Below are 23,772 nucleotides of genomic sequence, written 5' to 3'. Positions count from 1 at the left end.
ATTGACAGTTTATGCCCCTTTATTTAATTAATCTCTTTAAGTCACCAAATTACTTCCTAATTAATTTATGACTTATATTAATCAAATAACAATATTATTATTCCTTATATTATTCTCATAATATATTAATAATATTTCTTCTCTCATTATAAATCATCCTGTCAAGTTGCCATGGTGAAGGCAACCCAAAAGGACCATGCACAACCGGGTCAAATACTTGCCAAATATAGTTACAGCCTTAAACACTATTCCAACACTAATAGATTAATAATATTATTTAATTATTTTGATCAAGAATTAATTTAGAATTAATTAAGTGATCAAAAAGATAACTAATTAAATATATGGGTTGATTATGTAAATCATCCATAACTTATATTGTGGGCTAAGAGGCTCCATGGATAATCAAGTTGGGTTGAACCCATTGGATGCTCCATGGAGGCTCCATGGGAGTTACAAACCCATGGGTCATGGAAATGAAGAGTCATGACACATTAGGGTTTACATGGTGTAACCCTAAATGTGTCAACACTATATAAAGCTCATGTTTCTCCCAAAATCGGCTATGACATGCATGTTTGAGGGCTAGAGCCGATTTTTGAGTGTTACACTTTCTCTCCAAGTTTAATCCATAGCATTTGGTGTTGTGTGAAGAATTTGAGGCATCACACTTGGGGTGCTAGGCTCACAAGGTTTCAAGGATCAAAATCAACAACAAGGTATGTAGTTCTATCTTTCATTTAAGTTAAAATTGTTCCCCATGTATGCTAGATAGGATCATAACCTTGGAAATAAACTTTGCATGAGAATTAGACAAACATAGATCTAAGGTTATTAGGGTTGCATGTACACTTAGGAAGTGTTAGAATGCTCAAAACCCATCAGTGAGAGAGGTGAAGGTTTGTTGGATCTTGTACACACGGATGTGTGTGGACCCTTCAAACATGCCACAAGGGATGCTAATCGTTATTATTTGACTTTTACTGATGATTACAGTAGATATGGATATGTCTACTTAATCCAGCATAAGTCAGAGACTTTTGAAAGGTTTAAAGAATTTAAACAGGAAGTCGAGAATCAATTGGGAAGGAACATTAAGATGCTTCGATTCGATCGAGGTGGTGAGTATCTTAGTTCAGAGTTCCTTGACTATCTTAGGGAATGTGGGATTGTCTCACAATTGACACCTCCCAGGACACCTCAGTTTAATGGTGTAGCTGAGAGGCGTAATTGAACCTTGTTGGATATGGTTCGTTCCATGATGAGTCGAGCTTCGCTACCAATCTCATTTTGGGGGTATGCCTTAGAGACTATCGTCCATATCCTTAATCTAGTCCCTACAAAGAAAGTTGCCAAAACTCCTCATGAGATGTGGACTGGTAAAGTACCCAAACTATACCACATCAAGACTTGGGGTTGCGAGGCTTTCGTGAGACGCGAGACTCATGATAAGCTAGAACCCCGAAGCGAGAGGTGTATTTTCATCGGCTACCTACAGAAATCCTTTGGTTACCTCTTCTACAGACCTAGTGAAAATGTGGTATTTGTAGCTAGGAGGGTTGTCTTTCGAGAGTGAGGGTTCATAAGCCAAGGAAACAGTGGGAGGCAAGTTGACCTTGAAGAAATTCAAGAGTCAAGTGGTGAAGGAACTTCAAACCCTAGCACTCAACTTGAGGAGGAAACTCCTGTTGATCCAATTGACAAGTCTGTACCTCTGAGGCGTTCCACAAGGGTTAGGAATGCACCTGAGTATTACTATGGATTCCATATTACTGCGGAAGGTGATACACTTATCAGTGATGAGACACTGATAGGTTTGGATGAACCTAACAGTTACGCGGAAGCCATGGCAGGCCCTAAGTCAGCCAAGTGGAAAGAGGCAATGGACAGCGAGATACAGTTCATGTATGACAATTAAGTTTGGAACTTGGTTGAGAATGTACCAGGTCGTAAGACTATAGGGTGCAAATGGATCTTCAAGAAGAAGACCGACATGGATGGTAATTTACACACTTATAAGGCACGACTGGTTGCAAAGGGTTTCTCACAAACTCCGGGAGTTGACTATGATGAGACCTTTTCTCCAGTGGCCAAGATTAAGTCTATTAGGGTTCTGTTAGCCATATCCGCATTTCATGACTATGAAATATGGCAAATGGATGTCAAAACCGCTTTCCTTAATGGAAAGTTGGCTGGGGATGTTTACATGAGTCAGCCAGAGGGTTTTGTCAAGACAGAGTACCCTAATAGAGTGTGTAAGCTTGAGAAATCCATTTATGGATTAAAGCAAGCACCTCGCAGATGGAATCTTTGCTTTGATGATAAAGTCAAAGAATTTGGCTTTTCTAGCAGTGAAGATGAATCTTGTGTATATGTCAAGGCTAGTGGGAGTATAGTTAGTTTTTTGGTATTGTATGTGGATGACATACTACTCATAGGAAATGACATCCCAACTCTGCAGGAAGTTAAGTCCTGGCTTGGGAAGTGTTTCTCTATGAAGGACCTAGGAGAAGCTGCCTATATTCTAGGGATAAGGATCTTGAGAGACCGGAGTAAAAGACTAATTGGACTTAGTCAGAGTACCTACTTGGATAAGGTGCTGAAGAGATTCGGCATGCAAGACTCCAAGAAAGGAGAGTTACCCATCCAGAGTAACGCCAGATTGAGTAAGACACAAAGCCCTAGTACTGAGGCTGAGATAGCAGAAATGAGTCGAATACCTTATGCTTCGGCTGTAGGATCGATCATGTATGATATGACGTGTACTCGACCTGATGTAGCATTTGCTTTGAGCATGGTTAGCAGGTATCAGGGGAACCCTGGCAAGGCACACTAGACTGCGGTAAAGAATATCCTCAAGTACCTACGGAGGATTAAGAACTGGGTCCTTACCCTCGGTGGGAGTGATGAGTTGAGAGTTGTAGGGTATAGTGATGCTAGTTTTCAGACTGTTAGGATAATTTCTGCTCTCATTTTGGCTGGGTCTTTACCTTAAACGGAGGAGCAATTTCTTGGAAGAGTTCCAAGCAAGAGACAGTGGCTGATTCAACTTGCGAATCAGAGTATCTAGCAGCTAGCGAGGCAGCAAAGGAGGCGATATGGCTGAAGAACTTCATTGGAGACCTTGGAGTTGTACCAGCTATTAAAGAGCCAATGGAAATTTTCTGTGATAGTGAAAGTGCAGTTGCCTTAGCCAAGGAACCAAGGGATCACGGGAGATCCAGACACATCGACATAAAATATCATTTCATCAGACATCGAATAGAAGAAGGACTCCTCGTGGCAAAGAGGGTATCATCGGATGAGAATCCAGCAGATCCCCTCACGAAGGGACTGACTCGGGTTAAGCATCTCCAGCATGCTCGGAGCATAGTGCTGAAGGATGATATTAGATTTAGTAGTTAGATAACCTCTAAATTTGTAAAGTGTAATTGACATTAGATGATGAATAAAAGGTGTTTTATTTATGAGTAAAGTGTTGCTATCTCTTATCGATCGTTTACTATATTTCTTTTGCATGTTTTGACTTCCAGAATAATTATGTTTGGTATATCGTATTATTCGAACCTCCACAGTCGGTCATATGTCGGAAGTAGGTATGAATCAAGACTGTCATGATTGGTTACAGAGGTCTAAGTTGTTGGACATGGCTACAACACTCATGAGTGCTCATAAGTTCTAAGCATTAGACTCAACCCACGCTCACTGGAATCACTTCATGGAATTTATCTCGAGTGATCGTGAGACGGTAACATCATATAAGTCTTCAAACCTAGTGATATGATTTGTTACTTATGAGTTGATTATGCATTGATTATACGAAAACGCATTGGTAACTCGATGTTATAAAACATGCTCTTGTGTATAATTCAATGAGTAGTAGAACAAAATTATGAGTCGAAGTTTATCTGTTCCTTCTTGGATTAGAAGCTGATATCTAGGCCCCTCGACGATTTTGTTTTGACCTATGTACCGAGCCCGGTCAGAACTAAGTTGATGTGTTCAATTAAGTTCTTTGTCAAACAAATCAAAAATCGGGAAATAAACTGCTGAACAATAAGTAAGACATTGTTCCATGTATTTTTCCGGCTGATATCTAGAACAGAGGATTATATGATCACTTATCTTAAATGGCGTATCATCATCTTCTCAGTTCCGAGAGACCTTGAAAGAGCTACGATTGTTGATCGGTTCCTAAAGTCATACTTGCAGTTATAGTTATTAGACTTATCCAAGTGGGAGACTGTTGGATAAGGTGTCTAAGTCCATAACTATTTCTGTTATGTACTTGACCCGACCCGGCATGGTCCATTTGGGTTGCATGGCATCATGCAATTGGATAGACTAAATGAGAGAAATAACACTTGTGGTTTATTAATATATTATAAGTTCTAATATATTAATAGTATTATTTAATTAGTTTGATCAAGAATTAATTTAAAATTAATTAAGTTATCAAAAGATAGCTAATTAAATATATGGGTTGATTATGTAAATCATCCATAACTTGTATAGTGGGCTAAGAGGCTCCATGGATTATCAAGTTGGGTTAAACCCATAGGATGCTCCATGGGAGTTACAAACCCATGGGTCATGGAAATGAAGAGCCATGACACATTAGGTTTTACATGGTGTAACCCTAGATGTGTCACACTATATAAAGACCATCTCCTCCACCAAAATCGGCTACGCTTAAAAAAAAGAGGGCTAGAGCCGTTTTTGCAAGTGTAAGATTCTCTCAAACTTTACTCATTTGCATTTGGTGTTGTGTGAAGCATTTGAGGCATCACACTTGGAGTGCTAGGCTCACAAGGTTTCAAGGATCATAATCAACAACAAGGTAAGTTATTCTATCTTTCATTCATGATAAAAATGTTCCCCATGTATGCTAGATAGGAATATATAACCTTGGAATTCAACTTTGCATGATAATTAGACAAACATAGATTCAAAGTTATTAGGGTTGCATGTACACTTAGGAAGTGTTAGAATGCTCAAAACCCATCAATATAGTGGTGTGGTTGATATATTTGTCGCCATAATATTTCGAGTTGGGTTTTTAGGTTTGTTGGGGAAGAGGTGGAGTTAGGTTGATAGGTGATGGCATGATGATAGGGGAGGTATGAGAGGTCGAGGTGATGAAGGAGTGACATACGTTGGTATAGTAGGGTGATCATAATTATTGTGTGGGATTTAAGACGGTGGGGGTGGCGGTGTGAGTTGATGCGGCAGATATGTATGGAAATGAAGGGGTGGTGAAGGGAGGAGATGGGTTGGTAATAGTTTATGTAATAGATGTTGTATGGATAGTGGTGTTTTGGACGGGAATTGTAGTAGAGGTAGTGTAAGGGGTGTGGATAGTGGGTGAATGATATATTTTTATGGAGGAAAAATCATTAATTTTAATGGGTGTGTTGGTAGTGACATGTGGGTCACACAAAGGAAGATGTGAGTCACAAATTGAACGTGACGGGAATAATAAAGGCGTTTGGTTACGATGTTGAGACATTTGTAGGTGGACTTAGAGGTGAAGTAGCCAAGAAAGACACACCGGGAAGATTTTAGATGAAGTTTAAATGGGGAATAGGGTTTGAGCCACGAATAACAAAGGCAACCGAACATTCTAAGTTTAGTGGTTGTTGATACAACTTTTCATAAGGAGCTTTGTAGTTAAGGATGGGTGTGGGGAATTGGTTAGTTAAGTAAACTGTCATTTGAAACGCATGTGACCAGAAACGTAAAGGTAGATCGGCATAGTGTAGGAGGGTAGCCTTGTTTCCAGTACATATCAGTGACATCTTTCGGCGGTGCTATTTTGTTCGGACTGTGTGAGGCAGTGTGGTGAAGTGAGAGATACCAAGAAATTGGAAAATAGGAATAAGGGCTTGGTATCCCCCCCCCCCCAGGTTATCCGAGAAAATGGATATGAGAAGTGTTTGAAAATAGTGCCCAACTAAGATTTTGAGGCGAGGAAATATTATAGAGACGTTTGATATATGAAACATGGGATAAAGCAACACATTTAATGTAAAAGTCAAATATTACGTAATATTCGAAACCATCAACAGACTTTTGTGTTGCTCCCCAAACATTTGTACATATGAATTACAAAGGTTTTGTAGTCACAAATGAGGTGTAATTAAATGGAAGTTTATGACTTTTATTGATAGAACATGAGTCACAATTTAACTTAGAGTTCAATAAGTTAGTTTGAAAATGACTTTTGGAATTGCCAAACCTCTTTTTAAACTTTTGGCTTTTTGAAAAAATCAAAAGTCCAGTAAGTTTGAAAAGTAATCACAAACACCCTCTAAATATGGTATATGTTTTTATTAAAATATTGAAGGATTTTAGAGATGCTTAATAAGGTGTCCATAATAGATACCTTCTAAAAAATAACAACAGAGGTATTTGGGATTGCTTTTCAAAAGAGCTTATTGGCTTACTGGATTTTTGAAAAGCTAATAAGTCAAAAAAAATATTTTGCAAACTCATAAGCACTTTTCATAATAGCTTTTCCTTAAGCTTCAAAAAGCACTTTTTAGTAAGCATGTAAAACTTGGCTTTTCAACCAAAATAACTTCAAAAATCACTTTTTAAGCCAAACACTTTTTAACTTATTGACTTATCAGCTTTTTCACTATAAAATTTTATCCAAACACTTTTTAAAAAACTCAGTTTACCACGGTTATAAGCAAATAAGCACTTTAAGAGTTCAAAAAATTGTCTCAAACACCCCTAACGACTATATTTAAATTGGGGTTTAAGGTTTGGTGGGTGTGGAAGTCACATAAACAAGAGAATAAATATTATCCAACATTTTATTTTTATTCATCTTGTTAACATATCATTTGTCACATTTAATAACACCTTTTAAAAAAATTAATAATATTTTAATCTATTTCTCAACAAAGTCATTTGATATGGTAACGAATAGAAATAAACTGTTAATTTCTCAAAACAACAATGTTGGTGGGAGCAAATTGACGACCGAGACTTTTTTGTCCAGGCATGGGCTATTGGAGCAAATCGACTCCGAGGAAGAGAGCAACACACTTGTTGCAATAACGATTACAATAAAAAATAATACGGGAAAACAAATCGCACACAAAATAATAAACAACTATAGACAAAGAACTCTCGTTCTTGAGTTTATTTAATAAGGAAAGGAAAAAGAAATGTGTGTTCGTTCAGTTTTTTAGAGAAAGAAGTGAAAAGAATTCCTCGAGTTTTGTTTGAAGACGGGGAATGGAATAAATGGGAATCAAAAGATATACATATTTGTCTTTTTAACTATTTTCTGGACCCAAATGGAAAGAAAAACCAAGACTCTAAATAGTTTGAAATTTAGAAAAATGCAGGTTTTCAACCCAAATCAAATTAAAACTATTGTCCGTTGTGTTGTTCTATTTCAACCAAGGCATTGAATGCTTCTTTTCAATATGATATGTATGTATATTTACGTATTCGGATACATCTACGTATACGCTTCTTTATTTAATTGAATACCAAGTGTTCGACAATATTCCTCAACGATTGTTTCCACCTTAAAGTTCCTTTGATTTTGACAACTTCAATGGCCTAATTTATTTAAGGCTAATACGATGTAAAATTAAACGATATGGAAAAAAAGTTTATGTTTGATTTGACTAAATATATACTCCATACTTACAAACTTAATTTATACTCTTACAAGTTCAAAATCTACATAAAACCCTAAACGATTAAATGTGGATCCTTAACAGGAGTGATCTCTATTTGCACCTCAATTTCACCAGTTTCCACATTTCTCAATCGTAGAATCATATCTTGTGTGATTGAATCTTTATTCCATACAATAAAGCTCTCTTCTGCTAGGTGATTATGCTCATCTGGTTCAACTGTCTCAAGTTTAGTACCAATGGCAAGATCATTCAAATCTGTACGCATTTCAAGGCACTCAAGATAAGGATTTACATCTACATTTGATGTCCCTAGGTTATCATCTTCACTAAATGTGTCTTTATCATACACTGTCTGAAACATAACAACATGCTTTCATTCATTAACATTAGGGTTATTAAATGTTAGAAAAACCCAAATTAGACATTATAAAATCTTACAAGTTTGATTGGTTCCTTAGGATCCTTAATTGCTAGTGTTAAAACATCATTCCAAATAGGATTGCAATCGTCCTTAACCACTTTGGTCTTTGTTTTCTGCATTAAAATTACACATATAAACAATAATCTAAATCACCTATATCAAAGTGATTTTAATTTTTCATTTATTTTCTATTAAAAATAATTAAAAAAATTAACCTGATGGTCCAATGTTGCAACAACGTAAGGATCACTTGTACCACTGGCCCTATCGCGAACAGCCAGATTTGTCCCTTTGTTCACTGTTAGCCTCAAGATTCCCTTTACTTCTTCCATTCAATCTCTATAATTTTGTTCTTAATTTTCTTCCCATATGTTTATCAAAAATGGTAGAAGTTGCCCAATTTAGGTTTATTAATTGTTGCTAAATTTAAAAATATAGAGGATCACATATAAAATGGTTGATCGATAAAGAACGAGACCTTGTCAAACCCTTCTTGCCATCTACTCCATCAAAAAATATATACATATTGAATAATATACATGTATTTTATTATAGTTTATATCGAGGTTACTAAAAATGTATCGTTGGTTTTGAGCTTTAAGCTTTTGAGAAATCTTCCAAAAATATAACCATCTATATATAAGGTCATCCTTGTATACCCTATGAATTATTTCGTAATAGCTGTTTGATAATATTCTTAATTGATAGTTTGAATGATAGGAATTATCATTTGAAAATCTATATAAAAAAGCCGAAAATAAAATATATATTTTTTTAAATACAGTTTTCTAAATCTGAGTTCTTGATGAAAACTAAAAAAATAAAGAATATGCAGGACCATAACAAACTCTTGCACTATGTCATTCAATATACCCATGAAAGAAAAATGTTGGGTGCAACATGAAGCTTGGAGCGATGATAAGCAAAATGTATAAAATATAATCCCTTCGTCAAGATGTTGACAATCTGAGAAGTAGCGTCTATGTACACAATGAACATGAACCGAAGAATCCAAGACAACACAATGTAACAAATATAAATTTAAATCATACTAAAGGTATTGTGTGCTATGATGAAATACTAGTTTCGCAGCAAGAGTGCAAAATAAGTGGCCCTAATATTTATCAAAAGAAATGGTAAAATCACACAAACTAAGTGGCACATGTTAACCGGTCTCATTACCCATATGGAAAATCAATCATGGAACATTAGCAATATTTTAGGCGTGCAAATGTTTAAACTTTGAATCTGCTATGTTGAATTTCACACATCAACCACTAGACTCCAATAGCATGTTAAAAAACAACGTTTGGTGAATGAAACTTAGGAGCTCCAAGATTATGAATCCATAATGAGGGTGGAAATATAAGTAAACAAACTAGTGGTAAAAGAAGTGTGGTAATCAAAGATGTAATCTATTATAACTAAGACTATCTCCAACTCATCTTCATTTTTTCCTTATAAATGGAGTAAAAAATAAGATAAATAGTGTTTCATCTTCAAGCCTACTTCATTTTTTATCTCATTTTTACCATAAAAAGTATATTTCTAGAATATTTCATTTTTATAACTTATATATATTGTCAAATACACTCATTTACTAATTAGATTTTAACAAATATATATAATATTTTTTTCATTACAAATTATATTATCATAAATAAAATGTTTACATATAATAAATTTAAATTAATTATTGCTTTATTATAAATAATTATTAAATAAATAAGATTATATTTATAATAAATATATCAAGATCACGATCATATTTAATTACTATATTTTATAAATTATGTTACCATGTTTCAAGTCTTTAGTATATATTTAATTTCTTTTATATGAATTCGATAAATAAATATTAAACTCTATATTTATGATTAATTAATATAAATTAGTATATAACATGATATTACAAATATTAAATATTGCATTTAAATTGTAATTAGTAAATAAAAATAAACTAGAAATGTGTAAAAATAAAAATGAGATGGACTAAAATTGGCAACCGAAACTTCAACTCCATTTTTGGATATATAAATAGTATTCCCCCAAATATGAGGGAATACTATTCATATCTCCAAAATGGAAATGGAAATGAGGTAAGGTTGGAGGAGAATAGGGGAAAAATGGAGTTTAGGGGTGTTGAAGTGACAAAGAACATTGTTTGGCATGCGGAATTTAAGTTTGCACAATTGAACATGGTGATTTGGGTGTTTAAGAGATATATTGAATGTATATGGTGTTACAAAAAAATGATCTAGATCTAGACTACATAAATAACACACACTTACACACTTACTTTTACATCTCTCAAGCACACCTCTACAAGTGGACAAACCCACTATTTATAGAGGTGTTTACATGTCTCTCTCTCACTCTCTAACAAATGGGTCTAAAGGCTAAAGCACCACATGCAAGTGGGTTTTACAAAAGTCAAACATTTACAAAGTCATGAATGAATAACTTTGCACCCCAACATTCTCCCCCTCAAAGTTAGGAATGAATGACCCACTTCAAATCTTCCAAAATCAAGCACTACGCGGTTCGAGCCTCAAAGGTGGCACATGTCGAAACGAACTTCAATCTTCAATTCTTCCATGATTCTTCAATTTGAGCTATAGGATGTGAGACCATACAAACCAAGCAGCAACGAATGATCAAGAGTATCCCAACCTCCAAATAATCACCCAAAAGTTGCGCATAAAAACATACCCCAAAAATCTTCAATAAACCAAACCCATTTTGAATATATCACTTCCGAACATCCAAATGCATCATCTCGTAATCTTCAAAACTTCAAGATCACTTCGGTCTTCAAATCCGCGTAATATGAAAAATTCAAGTTCGAATTTCCATATAAAACTTCTCCCCCTTTTTATAATCGAAATTTGATTATAAAACTCCAAAGGAAAAAGAACGTGCTCTATTCAGAATTTTTCATGTCAAAACTCCCCCTTAACATGCGGCATAAACTTTGTGCTTCAATCCGGAAAATCCAAAAATATTGAATTTTTAGCTTCGTTCACGGATCGCCTTTGACAAAATTTCTCAAAAATGGGTAGAAATTGTCAATTTCAAAATTCTGCAGTGACCCGTTGCGCCAAAAACAGCCAAATATGCGAAACACACTCCTATTTGCGAAACTGGGTAAAATATGTAAATTCGCACAAACTGCAGGGACCAGATTTGAAAATTCTGCAATTTCATCATTTTATGACCCCATTTGCGAAGTTGGACCAATTGTGTAATTTCGTGAAAAGATCATGGACCAAATGTGAACATATTTGTTTTCTTCTTCATTGAACGATTAACAGGGAATGCTTCGCATTTTCATTCACACACCCTTCGCATCTTTCACCCAATTAATCAAATGAACCAAATGCGAATGAACAACTTCCAATATGCGAACCATGGATAAGAAAATACTTCGCATCTTAACTCCAAAATTGAACAAAATTCGAACTCATGTTTGAAACCCAGATGCGAATTTGATTTTATATGCGAACCAAAAAAATTTCAGTACCCATCGAACACAAGCCATAGATGCGAACCAAAATTTCCATTCCTATAGATGCGAATGAACTCACATACAACATACAGGCAAGAAATCGACTCCAAACATCGACTTCCCAAGCATCGATATTAACCTGAAACATTCGCATCTTAGATTCTTCAATCTAGCCTTCATCATCTACAGATTCCAAACCATCGATCCAAAGTTCGCCTTCAAGCTTTTACTTCGCATAATTGATCCTTGACAATCGATCAAAAATGAAGAGTCATGGAAGAATTGAATACTCTTGATCATTCGTTGCTGCTCGGATTGTATGGTCTCACATCCTAGATCCCAAATTGAAGAGTCATGGAAGAATTGAAGATTGAAGTTCGTTTCGACATGTGTCGCCTTTGAGGCTCGAACCGCGTAATGCTTGATTTTGGAAAATTTGAAGTGGGTCATTCATTCCTAACTTTGAGGGGGAGAATGTTGGGGTGCAAAGTTATTCATTCATGACTTTGTAAATGTTTGACTTTTGTAAAACCCACTTGCATGTGGTGCTTTAGCCTTTAGACCCATTTGTTAGAGAGTGAGAGAGAGACATGTAAACATCTCTATAAATAGTGGGTTTGTCCACTTGTAGAGGTGTGCTTGAGAGATGTAAAAGTGAGTGTGTAAGTGTGTGTTATTTATGTAGTCTAGATCTAGATCATTTTTTTGTAACACCATATACATTCAATATATCTCTTAAACACCCAAATCACCATGTTCAATTGTGCAAGCTTTAATTCCGCATGCCAAACAATGTTCTTTGTCACTACAGGTGAGTTGGAGATGCCCTAAGCAACAACATAAACTAAATACCTCTATCATATGTGTTTTTCCTATCTAAATTACACCATGCATTATTGGAATATGTGTAACCTAAGTTAGGGCGCTCTCTTTCTCTCTCTCTCTCTCTCTCTCTCTCTCTCTCTCTCTCTCTCTCAGGTAACCCTTTTAATAAAAAAAGTGTCGTTTCATAGTGGTTTTTCTTTCCACTTTGTATCGTGATGTTTGTGTGGTTGTTCGATTGCACTTTTCAGCATTAACATTGATTATTTTATAACATGTGGTATCATGAGCATTCAAAGATTTGATATCATACACAAAGATCTGAAAGCATACTTGTTGTTTGGTAGCACTTCTGGAACCTTAAAGTGTGACATCCCCATTTTCATGGTCATTTTAAAAAATTTATTTATGCTTATTTAAAAATCAGAATATCCATTTTAAAGAATAATATTGCAGAATTTGTTCCCAGAAAACATGATAAATATATTATCAAAACATTTCCAAATAAATGTATTTTTATTTATATTAAAACATGCGGATGTCATCGTCAATACAGAAACATAAGCATAAACAGACCTTACATTTATTTACACTAATGATTTACATCTCCTTTAATCTCTCAGTATAATGTATCTTCGTATCAACACCTGTAATACAAATAAACTGAGTGGTTCAGGTTGGGAAACCTGGTGAGTACATAGGGTTTTCAGCCCACAATAATATAGTTAATTTGTTTCTTTACTAATTTCATGTCAAACAATTAACCTGATTACCCATCCCCATTTTCTTTATTTATTCTTCCATAAAGATTTATCCTAAGCGTCATCTCCTACATCACATTTACCTCTCATCGCCTTACATCGCATTTCCTTATATGTTTGTTCCTAAGGACTTTTCCTAAGGGTCATCGCCTACATTGCACAGACAGTACTTATTCAGGGATTACTCCCCCAATACGTGTCCAGTAAGGGTTAGAGTATCATCGCATGAATATGTAGTTACTACATCGCCTGAACCCGTAATTCATCACCTACAGGTTATGAGCCTGTCGGTGTTTCCACATGACTTGTTTAGATTAGTTAGCAGTCGCTATCTATACTCTAGTAAATGACCACATCATAACATCCCAGGTCAAGGTTATGGCATCTCCTCTCATCTCGCATCACCTATCTATCATTACCTTTCTATCATCACCTATCTCTCATCACCCGTCGCTACCTAATACATATTTATAAGTATATAATACTTATATTGTTAAATCAGTTAAGCATCATCTCAGAATATCTTATCAAACATATAATGTTCTTAACACATATACTAAGCACATAAGAATGTAATTATCTAGATACTTCATATCTATGTGTAAGATGAAAGTAACTATGCACTCACTTGCTAAAGTGATGACTTGAAATTCGGACAGCGCTTCGCTTCTTGCAACTGTCTTTTCCTTTGACGAAACCTAGTATTCTTATCACTACGTTTTAGTCTAATATTTATTGCGACTAATTATTAGTCTAGATTCATCATTAACTTAAAGTCTACTTCAAGATCTTGTTGGATTAGGTGTCTAAGTTCGTCACTATTTCTGGGATTTACTTGACCCGATTGACATGGTCTATTTGGGTTGCATGGCATTGCAATACTTGGATAGACTAAATGAGAGAAAGGACACTTAAGGTTTATTAATATGTTATAAGTTCTAATATATTAATAATATTATTTAATTAGTATTGATCAAGAATCAATTTAAAATTAATTTGGTGATCAAAAGTGGACTAATTAAATATATGGGGTTGATTGTGTAAATCATCCATTCTTTTATAGTGGGCTAATGATCCATGGTTTATTGAATTGGGCTAAAACCCATAAGGTGCTCCATGGATAGTCCATGGAGGTTATAAACCCATGGATCCTAGAATATGAAAAGCCATGTCAATTAGGGTTTACATGTTGTAACCCTACTTATGACACAACTATAAAACAACCCCATGGGCTACCAAAATCGGACTATATGTAGAACAAGAGGGCTAACCGATTTTTAGTGATAGATTACTTCTCTCAAAGTTATTCCAAGAGTTGTGGTGTAGTGTGAAACATTTTAGGCATCACATTTGAGGTGCTAGGCTCACAAGGTTCTCAAGGAATCCAAGAAACAAGAAATGTATGTTCTTCTACTAGATTTTACGTTTCAAAGTTCCCCATGTCATGCTAGTTAGGTTAACAACCTTGGAAAATCAAATTTGCATGTATCTTAGTAAAACATAGATCCAAGGTTTCTAGGGTTGCATGTACACTCAGCAAACTTCAAGGACTTCTGACGACCGCTGAAAGTGGTCTTAAAGGTAAACCGGTTGTTACCACTCCTACTCCTACTGCGGCCCCTATCATGGCAATCGGGCAAAGTAAAGGGAAGAAGAGGAAGATCCCTTCGAAGGGTACCAATGGAAATTCCCTTGATGGCTCCTCTTTGAGTGGAACCAAAAGAGGTTCTGTCACTCCTTCTGCCAACCCTAAAGAGGTTGAATGCTTCTATTTCCATGAAAAGTTGCACTAGAAGCGCAACTTCCCAAAGTACCTGCAACATGTTAAGGATGGGAAGATGAAACCCAACCATGCAGGTGTTTACACTATATTGACTAATAACTCACCCCATCCTAATTCTTGGGTCCTTGATACTAGTTGTGGTATTCACATATGTTTTGATTTGCAGGGACTAAGATGAAATGATAATGTGGAGCATGGGAAGATAAACTTAATCATGGGGAATAGGAAAGCTTCAATTGTCACCAAGATTGGATTTTATTGTAGTGGGTTAACATTAGATTTGAATAAATGTTGTTACTCATCTGAAATGGCGAGAAATATTATTTCCTTTCATGGTTTGTACAAACAAGGGTTTTACTTTTCTTTTGATAATGTATGTGGTGTTATTAATGTTTTCTTTAATAATGTTCTCTATTTTAAAGCATTACCTTGTGATGGTGTGTATGAAACTGTGTTAGTTGTAGATAACCTAGGAAATAATGTGTTGTGTATTGATTCTTCCACTAACTTGGATAAAGCATCATTATGGCATTGTCGTCTTGGACATGTAAGCAAGAAACGCATAGGCCAACTCTAAAAGGATGGAGTCTTGGAGTCATTTGACCTAAAGTTGGATGATAGTTGTGAATCTTGCTTACTTGGGAAAATGACAAAGTCACCATTCATTGGTACTTGTGCTAGGGGTGAGGGTTTGTTGGACCTCATACCTATTGATGTGTGTAGACCCTTCAGAACCGCCACAGGGGATGCTAACCGCTTCTATGTCACTTTTACTAATGGTTATAGTAGATATGGATATGTCTACTTAATCAAGCATAAGTTAGAAACCTTTGAAAAGTTCAAGGAGTTTAAACAGGAAGTGGAGAATCAGTTGGACAGGAAAAATAAGATGCTTCAATCCGATTGAATTGGTGAGTATCTTAGTACAGAGTTCCTTGACTATCTTAAAGAATGTGGGATTGTCTCACAATTGACACCTCCCAGGACACCACAGCTTAATGGTGTGGCTGGGAGGCGTAATCGAACCTTGTTGGATATGGTTCGTTCGATGATGAGTCAAGCTTCGCTACCAATATCATTTTGGGGTATGCCTTAGAGACTGTCGCCCATATTATTAATCTAGTCCCTAAAAAGAAGGTTGTCAAAACACCTCACGAGATGTGGACTGAAAAAGTTCCCAATCTGGACCACATCAAGATTTGGGGTTGCGAGGCTTTTGTGAGGTGCAAGACTAACAATAAGCTCGAACATCGAAGTGAGAGGTGTATTTTCATCGGCTACCCACAGAAATCCTTTGGTTACCTTTTCTACAAACCCAGTGATAATGTGCTCTTTGTAGCAAGGAGAAGAGTCTTTTGAGAGAGAGAGAGAGAGAGAGAGAAAGTTCATAAGCCAAGGAAACAGTGGGAGGCACATTGACCTTGAAGAAATTCAAGAGTCAAGTGGTGAAGGAACCTCAAACCCTAGCAATCAACCTGAGGAGGAAACTCATGTTGATCCGACCGACGAGTCCGTACCTCTGAGGCATTCCACAAGAGTTAGGAATGCACCTGAGCATTACTATGGTTTCCATATTATTGCGGAAGGTGATACACTTATCAGTGATAATACACTGGTAAGTTTGGATGAACCTAACAGCTACACGGAAGCCATGACAGGCCCTGAGTCTGCTAAATGGAAAGAGGCTATGGACAGCGAGATACAGTTCATGTATGACAATCAAGTTTGGAACTTGGTTGATAATGTACAAGGTCGTAAGACAGTCAGGTGCAAATGGATCTTCAAGAAGAAGACCGACATGGATGGTAATGTACACACTTATAAGGCACGATTGGTTGTAAAGGGCTTTTCTCAAACTCTGGGAGTTGATTATGATGAGACCTTTTCACCAATAGCAAAGATTAACTCTATTAGGGTTATGTTAGCCATTGCTGTATTTCGTGATTATGAAATATGGCAAATGGATGTCAAAACCGCTTTCCTTAATGGAAGGTTGGCTGATGATGTTTACATGAGTCAGCCATAGGGTTTTGTCAGTACAGAGTACCCTAATAGAGTGTGTAAGCTTGAGAAATCCATCTATGGATTGAAACAAGAACCTCGCAGATGGAATCTTTGTTTCGATAAGAAAGTCAAAGAATTTGGCTTTTCGAGGAGCGAAGATCAATCTTGTGTATATGTCAAGGCTAGTGGGAGTAGAGTTAGCTTTTTGGAATTGTATGTGGATGACATACTACTCATAGGAAATGACATCCCAACTCTACAGGAAGTGAAGTCCTGGCTTGGGAAGTGTTTCGCTATGAAGGACCTTTGTGAAGCTGCCTATATCCTAAGGATAAGGATTTTGAAAGACAGGGGTAAGAGACTAATTGGATTTAGTTAAAGTACATACTTGGATAAGGTGCTGAATAGGTTCAGCATGCAGAATTCCAAGAAAGGAGAATTACCGATCCTGAGTAATGCCAGATTGAGTAAGACTCAGAGCTCGAGTACAGAGGCTGAGATAGCAGAGATGAGTCGAGTACCGTATGTTTCTTTGGTAGGCTCGATTATGTATGCTTTGACTTGTACTCGTCCTGATGTGGCATTTGCGTTGAGCATGGTCAACAGATATCAAGGGAATCCTGGCAATGCTCACTGGACTGCGGTAAAAAACATTCTCAAGTACCTGCGGAGGACTAAGGATTGGGTCCTTACCCTCGGTGGGAGTGATGACTTGAGAGTAGTAGGGTATAGTGATGCTAGCTTCCAGACTGATAGGGATAATTTTCGCTCTCAGTCAGGCTGGGTCTTTACCTTAAACAAAAGAGCAATTACTTGGAAAAGTTCCAAGCAGGAGACAGTAGCTGATTCAACTTGCGAATCAGAGTATATAGCAGCAAGCGAGGCAGCAAAAGAGGCTATATGGCTAAAGAAATTCATTGGAGACCTTGGAGTTGTACCATCTATAAAGGAGCCTATGGAGATTTTCTATGATAGTGAAAGTGCAGTTGCCTTAGACAAGGAACCAAGGGATCACGGAAGATCCAGACACATCGACAAAAAATACCATTTCATCAGACATCGAGTAGAAAAGGACTCCTCGTGGCAAAGAGGGTATCATCGGATGAGAACCCAGCAGATCCCCTCACGAAGGGACTGGGTAGGGTTAACTATTAAGCATCTTCAGCATGCGAGGCACAGAGGGCTAAAGGATGGTATTAGTTTTAGAAATTAGATAGCTTTGAAATTTGTAAAGTGTAATTGACATTTGATGATAAATAAAAGTTGTTGTTTATTTATAAGTAAAGTGTTGCTATCTTCTATCAGTCGTTTACTATCATTTCATTTTGCATGTTTTGACTTCCAGAATAATTATGTTATGGTATATCATATTATTCATATTCTCCACAGTCGGTCATATGTTGGAAGTAGATATGAATCCAGACTGTCATAAAGTTGGCTTGTAGATGTCTAAGGTGTTGGACATAGCAAGAGTTGTTACAACACTCATGTGTGCTCATAAGTTCTGAGTATTGGATTCAACCCACACTCACTTGTATCACTTCATGGAATTTATCTCGAGTGATCGTGAGATGGTAATATCATATAAGTCTTCAAACCTAGATATATGAGTTGTTGACTATGAGTTGGTTATACATTGATTGTACAAAAACGCATTAGTAACTCGATGTTATAAAACGTGCCTCTGTGTATGATTCAACAAGTAGTAGAACAAGCATATGAGTCGAAGTTTATCTGTTCCTTCTTGGATTAGAAGCAATAACTGGTCCCCTCAATGATTTTGTTTTGACCTATGTACCGGGCCCGGTCAAAACTAAATTGATGTGTTCGATTAAGTTCTATGTCAAACAAATCGGAAATCAGGAAACAAACTGTTGGACAATAAGAAAGACATTGTTCCATGTATTTGTTCGGCTAATATCTAGAACAGAGGATTATATGATCACTTATCTTTGTTCGGCTGATATCTAGAACAGAGGATTATACGATCACTTATCTTAAACAACGTATCATCATCATCTCAGTTCCGCAAGACTTTGAAAGAGCTACAATTGTCGATCGGTACCTGAAGTTATTCTTGCAGTTATAGTTATTAGACTTATCGAAGTGGGAGACTGTTGCATTAGGTGTCTAAGTTCATAACTATTTCTGGGATTTACTTGACCCGTTTGGCATGGTCCATTTGGGTTGCATGGCATTGCAACACTTGGATAGACTAAATGAGAGAAAGGATACTTAAGGTTTATTAATATATTATAAGTTCTAATATATTAATAACATTATTTAATTAGTATTGATCAAGAATTAATTTAGAATTAATTTTGTGATCAAAAGGAGACTAATTAAATATATGGGGTTGATTGTGTAAATCATCCATTCTTTTATAGTGGGCTAATGATCCATGGTTTATTGAATTGGGCAAAAACCCATAAGGTGCATCATGGATAGTCCATGGAGGTTATAAACCCATGGATCATGGAATATGAAAAGCCATGTCAATTAGGGTTTACATGTTGTAACCCTACTTGTGACACAACTATAAAAGGACCCCATGAGCTACCAAAATCGGACTATATGTACAACAAGAGGGCTAGCCGATTTTGAGTGATAGTGTACTTCTCTTAAAGTTATTCCAAGAGTTGTGGTGTTGTGTGAAACATTCGAGGCATCACATTTGAGGTGCTAGGCTCACAAGGTTCTCAAGGAATCCAAGCAACAAGAAATGTACGTTCTTCTACTAGCTTTTATGTTTCAAAGTTCCCCATGTCATGCTAGTTTGGTTAAGAACCTTGGAAAATCAAATTTGCATGTATGTTAGTAAAACATAGATCCAAGGTTTCTAGGGTTGCATTTACACCTTAGGAGTGTTAGGATGCTCAAAACCCTTCAGATCTATCAAGTAAGGAACAACTAGGTAGGATCATATTGGAGGTAGGATCTGTTTGGTATACGAAGTATACTCTTTGGAAATCCCACTTTAAACACCTCACTAAATCACAACCTAGACATCATCCCCGTAAGTAGATCAATCAGTATAATGACTTGGAATCACTAATAAATCTTGTTTATAAGTTCATAATAACGATGATGACCTTAAACATAAGTTATACTTAAAGTAGGGTAAGCATAACTCACTTACAGGGAGTTTAGCAAGGAGTCGGGCTTTATGCGGGCAGAACTTTTGAGCCAAAAGCTCTTCCTCGGGGATTTCCGGCACTTCGGGACTCGTTTCTAACACCTAGGAGGTGCTAGGGAAAAGCATAGAGGGTTTGGGGGTATTTGGGAGAGAAAGGTTAGAAATGTGTGGAGAAATGAAGTGATTTGCGACTCTATTTATAGGTTGTCTGATGGACGAATGATGAGCGTTCCCTTGTTGAACGTTGGGTGTTCCCATGCCACGTGTCACCATCTGGTGGCAATCCGTGGTGAGGAAGCAGTGGCTCAAATCGCGCCACATGTCACTCACATATTACTCTAAAAACTAATTATCTTCTAAAATTCGTAACTTTCGCATACGAGCTTCGTTTTTGACGTTCTTTATATCCATGCGTAGGTATCGACAGGATCTACAACTTTCATTTAGACTCTGTCGGCTAATTTTGACTTTATTTTTGAAGTTATATATTAACAGACTTAGACAGTTAAAATCTGTTAAAATTTTATAACTTTGTCATCCGACGTCCGATTTCAACTGTCTTTATATCGTTGAGTTCTTATTAATGAAATCTGCAATTCTCATTTAGGTAGTGTCGGCTAAAATCTATCGATCTAAAATTTGATTTTCGGGTTGTGTACTGCTACGCTAAATCTTAGAAAAATCATAATTTTCTCAAACAAAGTTAGATTTAGACGTTCTTTTTATGTACGTTCTTCCGGTTTAACATATACTACGACTTTCATTTAGATTGCTAAGGCTAAAAAGTATTTTGTCAAAAAATCACTTTTTACGTTACGTAGAGCCTGGCGGTTTTGTCGCAATACTTCGACGGGTCATAACTTCTTCATTAGAAGTCGGATTTCAGCATTTTTTATATGTACGGAATCCTTGTGACATATACTATATTTTGGTTAAGATTATTTATTCTAAATAATCTTCTATCAAAAATTCATTTTTAACGCTCATTCTCTCTAAGTTGACTAGCCCGAATCTGCGGGCGTTACATAAAGACAATTTGTTATTTATGTTTTCTTACGAACTGTAGTTATTTGAAGATCATAGCTATTTGCGGTTTTTTTAACCCTAAAAGAGTTTGTTGCTTGATCGTTTCTTGGTCAATCATCCTTGCCTTACGGATCGAATTTCTTGGCAAGTATTGGTTAGCCGATGTTTTGGTTGTTTCGATCTTTCTTCAAATGTTAAAAGCCAACCTGCATCATCAACGTTCTTGAAGCAAACATAAGCAACTTCTCCTTTCTTGGCCAACATCAGCGTTGTTTCTCTATGGGCATATTATTGGTTCTTTCTTGGCGGCATTCTACCAGCTCATCATCACCTCACTTAAGGCCAAAATAACATGTTGCTTGATTGATTCTCCGTTATCGTTTTATCTTCATTATTTTTTGGAGAAAGCTGATAGCCCAAAACATTGACATTTTAAAAGCCTTATATCATCGAGTTCACTTCAGCCAATGTTGGTAAAAATAAGTTTTTAGTTGAACCGGCCTGGTAACTGGTAACTGGTAACTGATAACTAGTATCCGGATCGACTGTCGAGTCTAATCAGTTTTCAGAATTTTCATCATATATACATATGTAAAAGCAAGTATATAACGTCATAGGTTCAAACATTAAAAATACACATAATAACAAATAGTATATAAATCAAAATACATTAAAAAAACACATAATCATAAGTAGGGGTATTCGTTTGGATGGATCGGTTTGATCTGATCCAATTAAATGAATCCAAATTGATTTCGGTTTTCAAAACATAGATCAAAATAGTTCAAATTAAATTCAAAACCAATCCGATCCAATCAAATTGCAATTCGGTTAAATCAGTTTTTATAATGCGGTTTTCAAAAATCGGAATATTTTAAAACACGCATAATTAGAATATTATCCAAACTTTATAATATATATATATATATATATATATATATATATATATATATATATATATATGTGTGTGTGTGTGTGTGTGTGTGTGTGTTGGTTGCGATCTAAATTTTGTAAGTGGCTACTAAAAAATTTATATAAGTTAAATATTTGTAGATAAAAAAGTTTTGAGAAAAAAATACATATTAGGGTTCTTTATTATTAAGTGAAACTTTTTAAATCTATTTAAAAAAATTAATAAATAATTGAAAATATATATTAAAGTAAATAAATAATAAATTATTATTCGGTTATTGGACTATTCGGTTCTTATTTTATAAATCAAAATCAATCCGAAATCCATCCAAAAATCTGAATATATGAACCAAATAGTCAAATCCAAATAGTCCAATTGGATAATTCGGTTTTATCTAAACAGTTAATAGCCCTAATCATAAGACTACATCAATCCAAATACATCAAAAAGAAACATAAGTTATAATACTAAAACAAAATATAGTTTTAGATGAATACAAATCTATCAAAATCAAATTAAACCATGAATTTTGAGACATTGGAGTGTTAAATGTACCAAACTCATGATTGTTTAGTAAATGAAATTCATTATCAACTTCATCCTCATAAAAAAAACATTGTTATTTTCTCATCAAAACCGGTTCAATAACGTTTTTTATAAAAATCGGACGGTTTGTTCTAGCCCTTAAGTAGGCTTAAAATTGGTGCAAGTGGAACTATTTTCTTTCCCAAATTCCAATCCAACCAGTTTGATACATAATTCGACCCGGTTTTTAAAACCTTGATTTCGACATTCTTGAAACCTGGTTATACCAACCATTTCTATTATGCCCAATATTTGCAACCCAAAATAAGGCGCTGTATATTCGTTGTTTTTTAGCCTAATATCATCCTATTTATCAATATTTTCAAAGAAATTTTCAGCCACGTTTTAAAGCCCATTATCAATTATTCAAGCCCTTTAATCAGCCCAAAAGTGTTTTCTAGTAGTTTTCTTTAAGCTAGGCTATACAAGAAAAAAAAATCCTGGCCTTCATAAATCAATTTCCCTTCTGTAACCTCTTAAATTGATTTTTGGAACCCATTTAAATCAATTTTTCTAACGATTGATTTTTGTTCCCCTTATAAATCGATTTTTCTTTAGCCTTTTTAGAGGTTATTTAAAATTGCTTTTTTCATAGCTAAATTCAAATATAAAGTTATGGTTATGGATCGTGGCATTATGGTATACTTTTTGCTAGTGAAGATGATAGAGTTTATGGTTCAACCTGATTCCGATTATGATGACGTGTTCAATTATTTTGGAGAAAATATATGTTTAGAATCATCCATAACTAATTTTGATTTTCTTTGTGTGGTTTGAACTCTTTTGGAGTTTCAGGTTATTATCAATTTTGTTGTTGACTTATAGAGGATTTCGCGTTTGTGGTGTTGGGATCCTCATCAATCGATCGTTGAAGAAAAGAAAATTGAAGACCGTTTATTCAAGAATTTAATATCTTGATGTTTTTCAAGAATTTAATACCATAAAATATTTTCAAGACTCATAACTGAAGAGTATTTTTTCAAGTATTATGATACCAAAGGGTATTTTGGTCGAAAGACTTTTATATCGCACGACATTCGGTTTGAAGTTTTAATTTTTTTTAATATCTCATTTGTAATTTTGGATAGAGCTTATCTAAGCAAAGTACCAGTTTTACTTTGCATGTGCATTCATAGGCATGTTATATGC

At 35.6% G+C, this 23,772-nt stretch overlaps 1 protein-coding gene across 1 annotated transcript; it reads right to left on the bottom strand.

Annotated features, from left to right (window-relative positions):
* Nucleotides 1–7,668: 7,668 nt before the first annotated feature.
* On the bottom strand, nucleotides 7,669–8,440 carry LOC145099989 (protein C2-DOMAIN ABA-RELATED 10-like). Its single transcript, XM_079037440.1, has 3 exons — nucleotides 8,301–8,440; nucleotides 8,103–8,198; nucleotides 7,669–8,016 (listed from the first exon to the last, which is right to left on the bottom strand). Exons 1-3 carry the CDS (start codon nucleotides 8,415–8,417, stop codon nucleotides 7,717–7,719), a joined length of 513 nt encoding a protein of 170 aa, XP_078893566.1. The 5' UTR covers nucleotides 8,418–8,440; the 3' UTR covers nucleotides 7,669–7,716.
* Nucleotides 8,441–23,772: the final 15,332 nt, after the last annotated feature.

This window comes from Lactuca serriola, chromosome 4, assembly GCF_051521515.1.
Source record: "Lactuca serriola cultivar US96UC23 chromosome 4, Lser_US96UC23_V15, whole genome shotgun sequence".
Classification (NCBI taxonomy): Eukaryota; Viridiplantae; Streptophyta; class Magnoliopsida; order Asterales; family Asteraceae; genus Lactuca; species Lactuca serriola.
The sequence above is the reverse complement of the archived record's forward strand: the minus strand, read 5'-3'. Positions and strand labels throughout refer to the sequence as shown.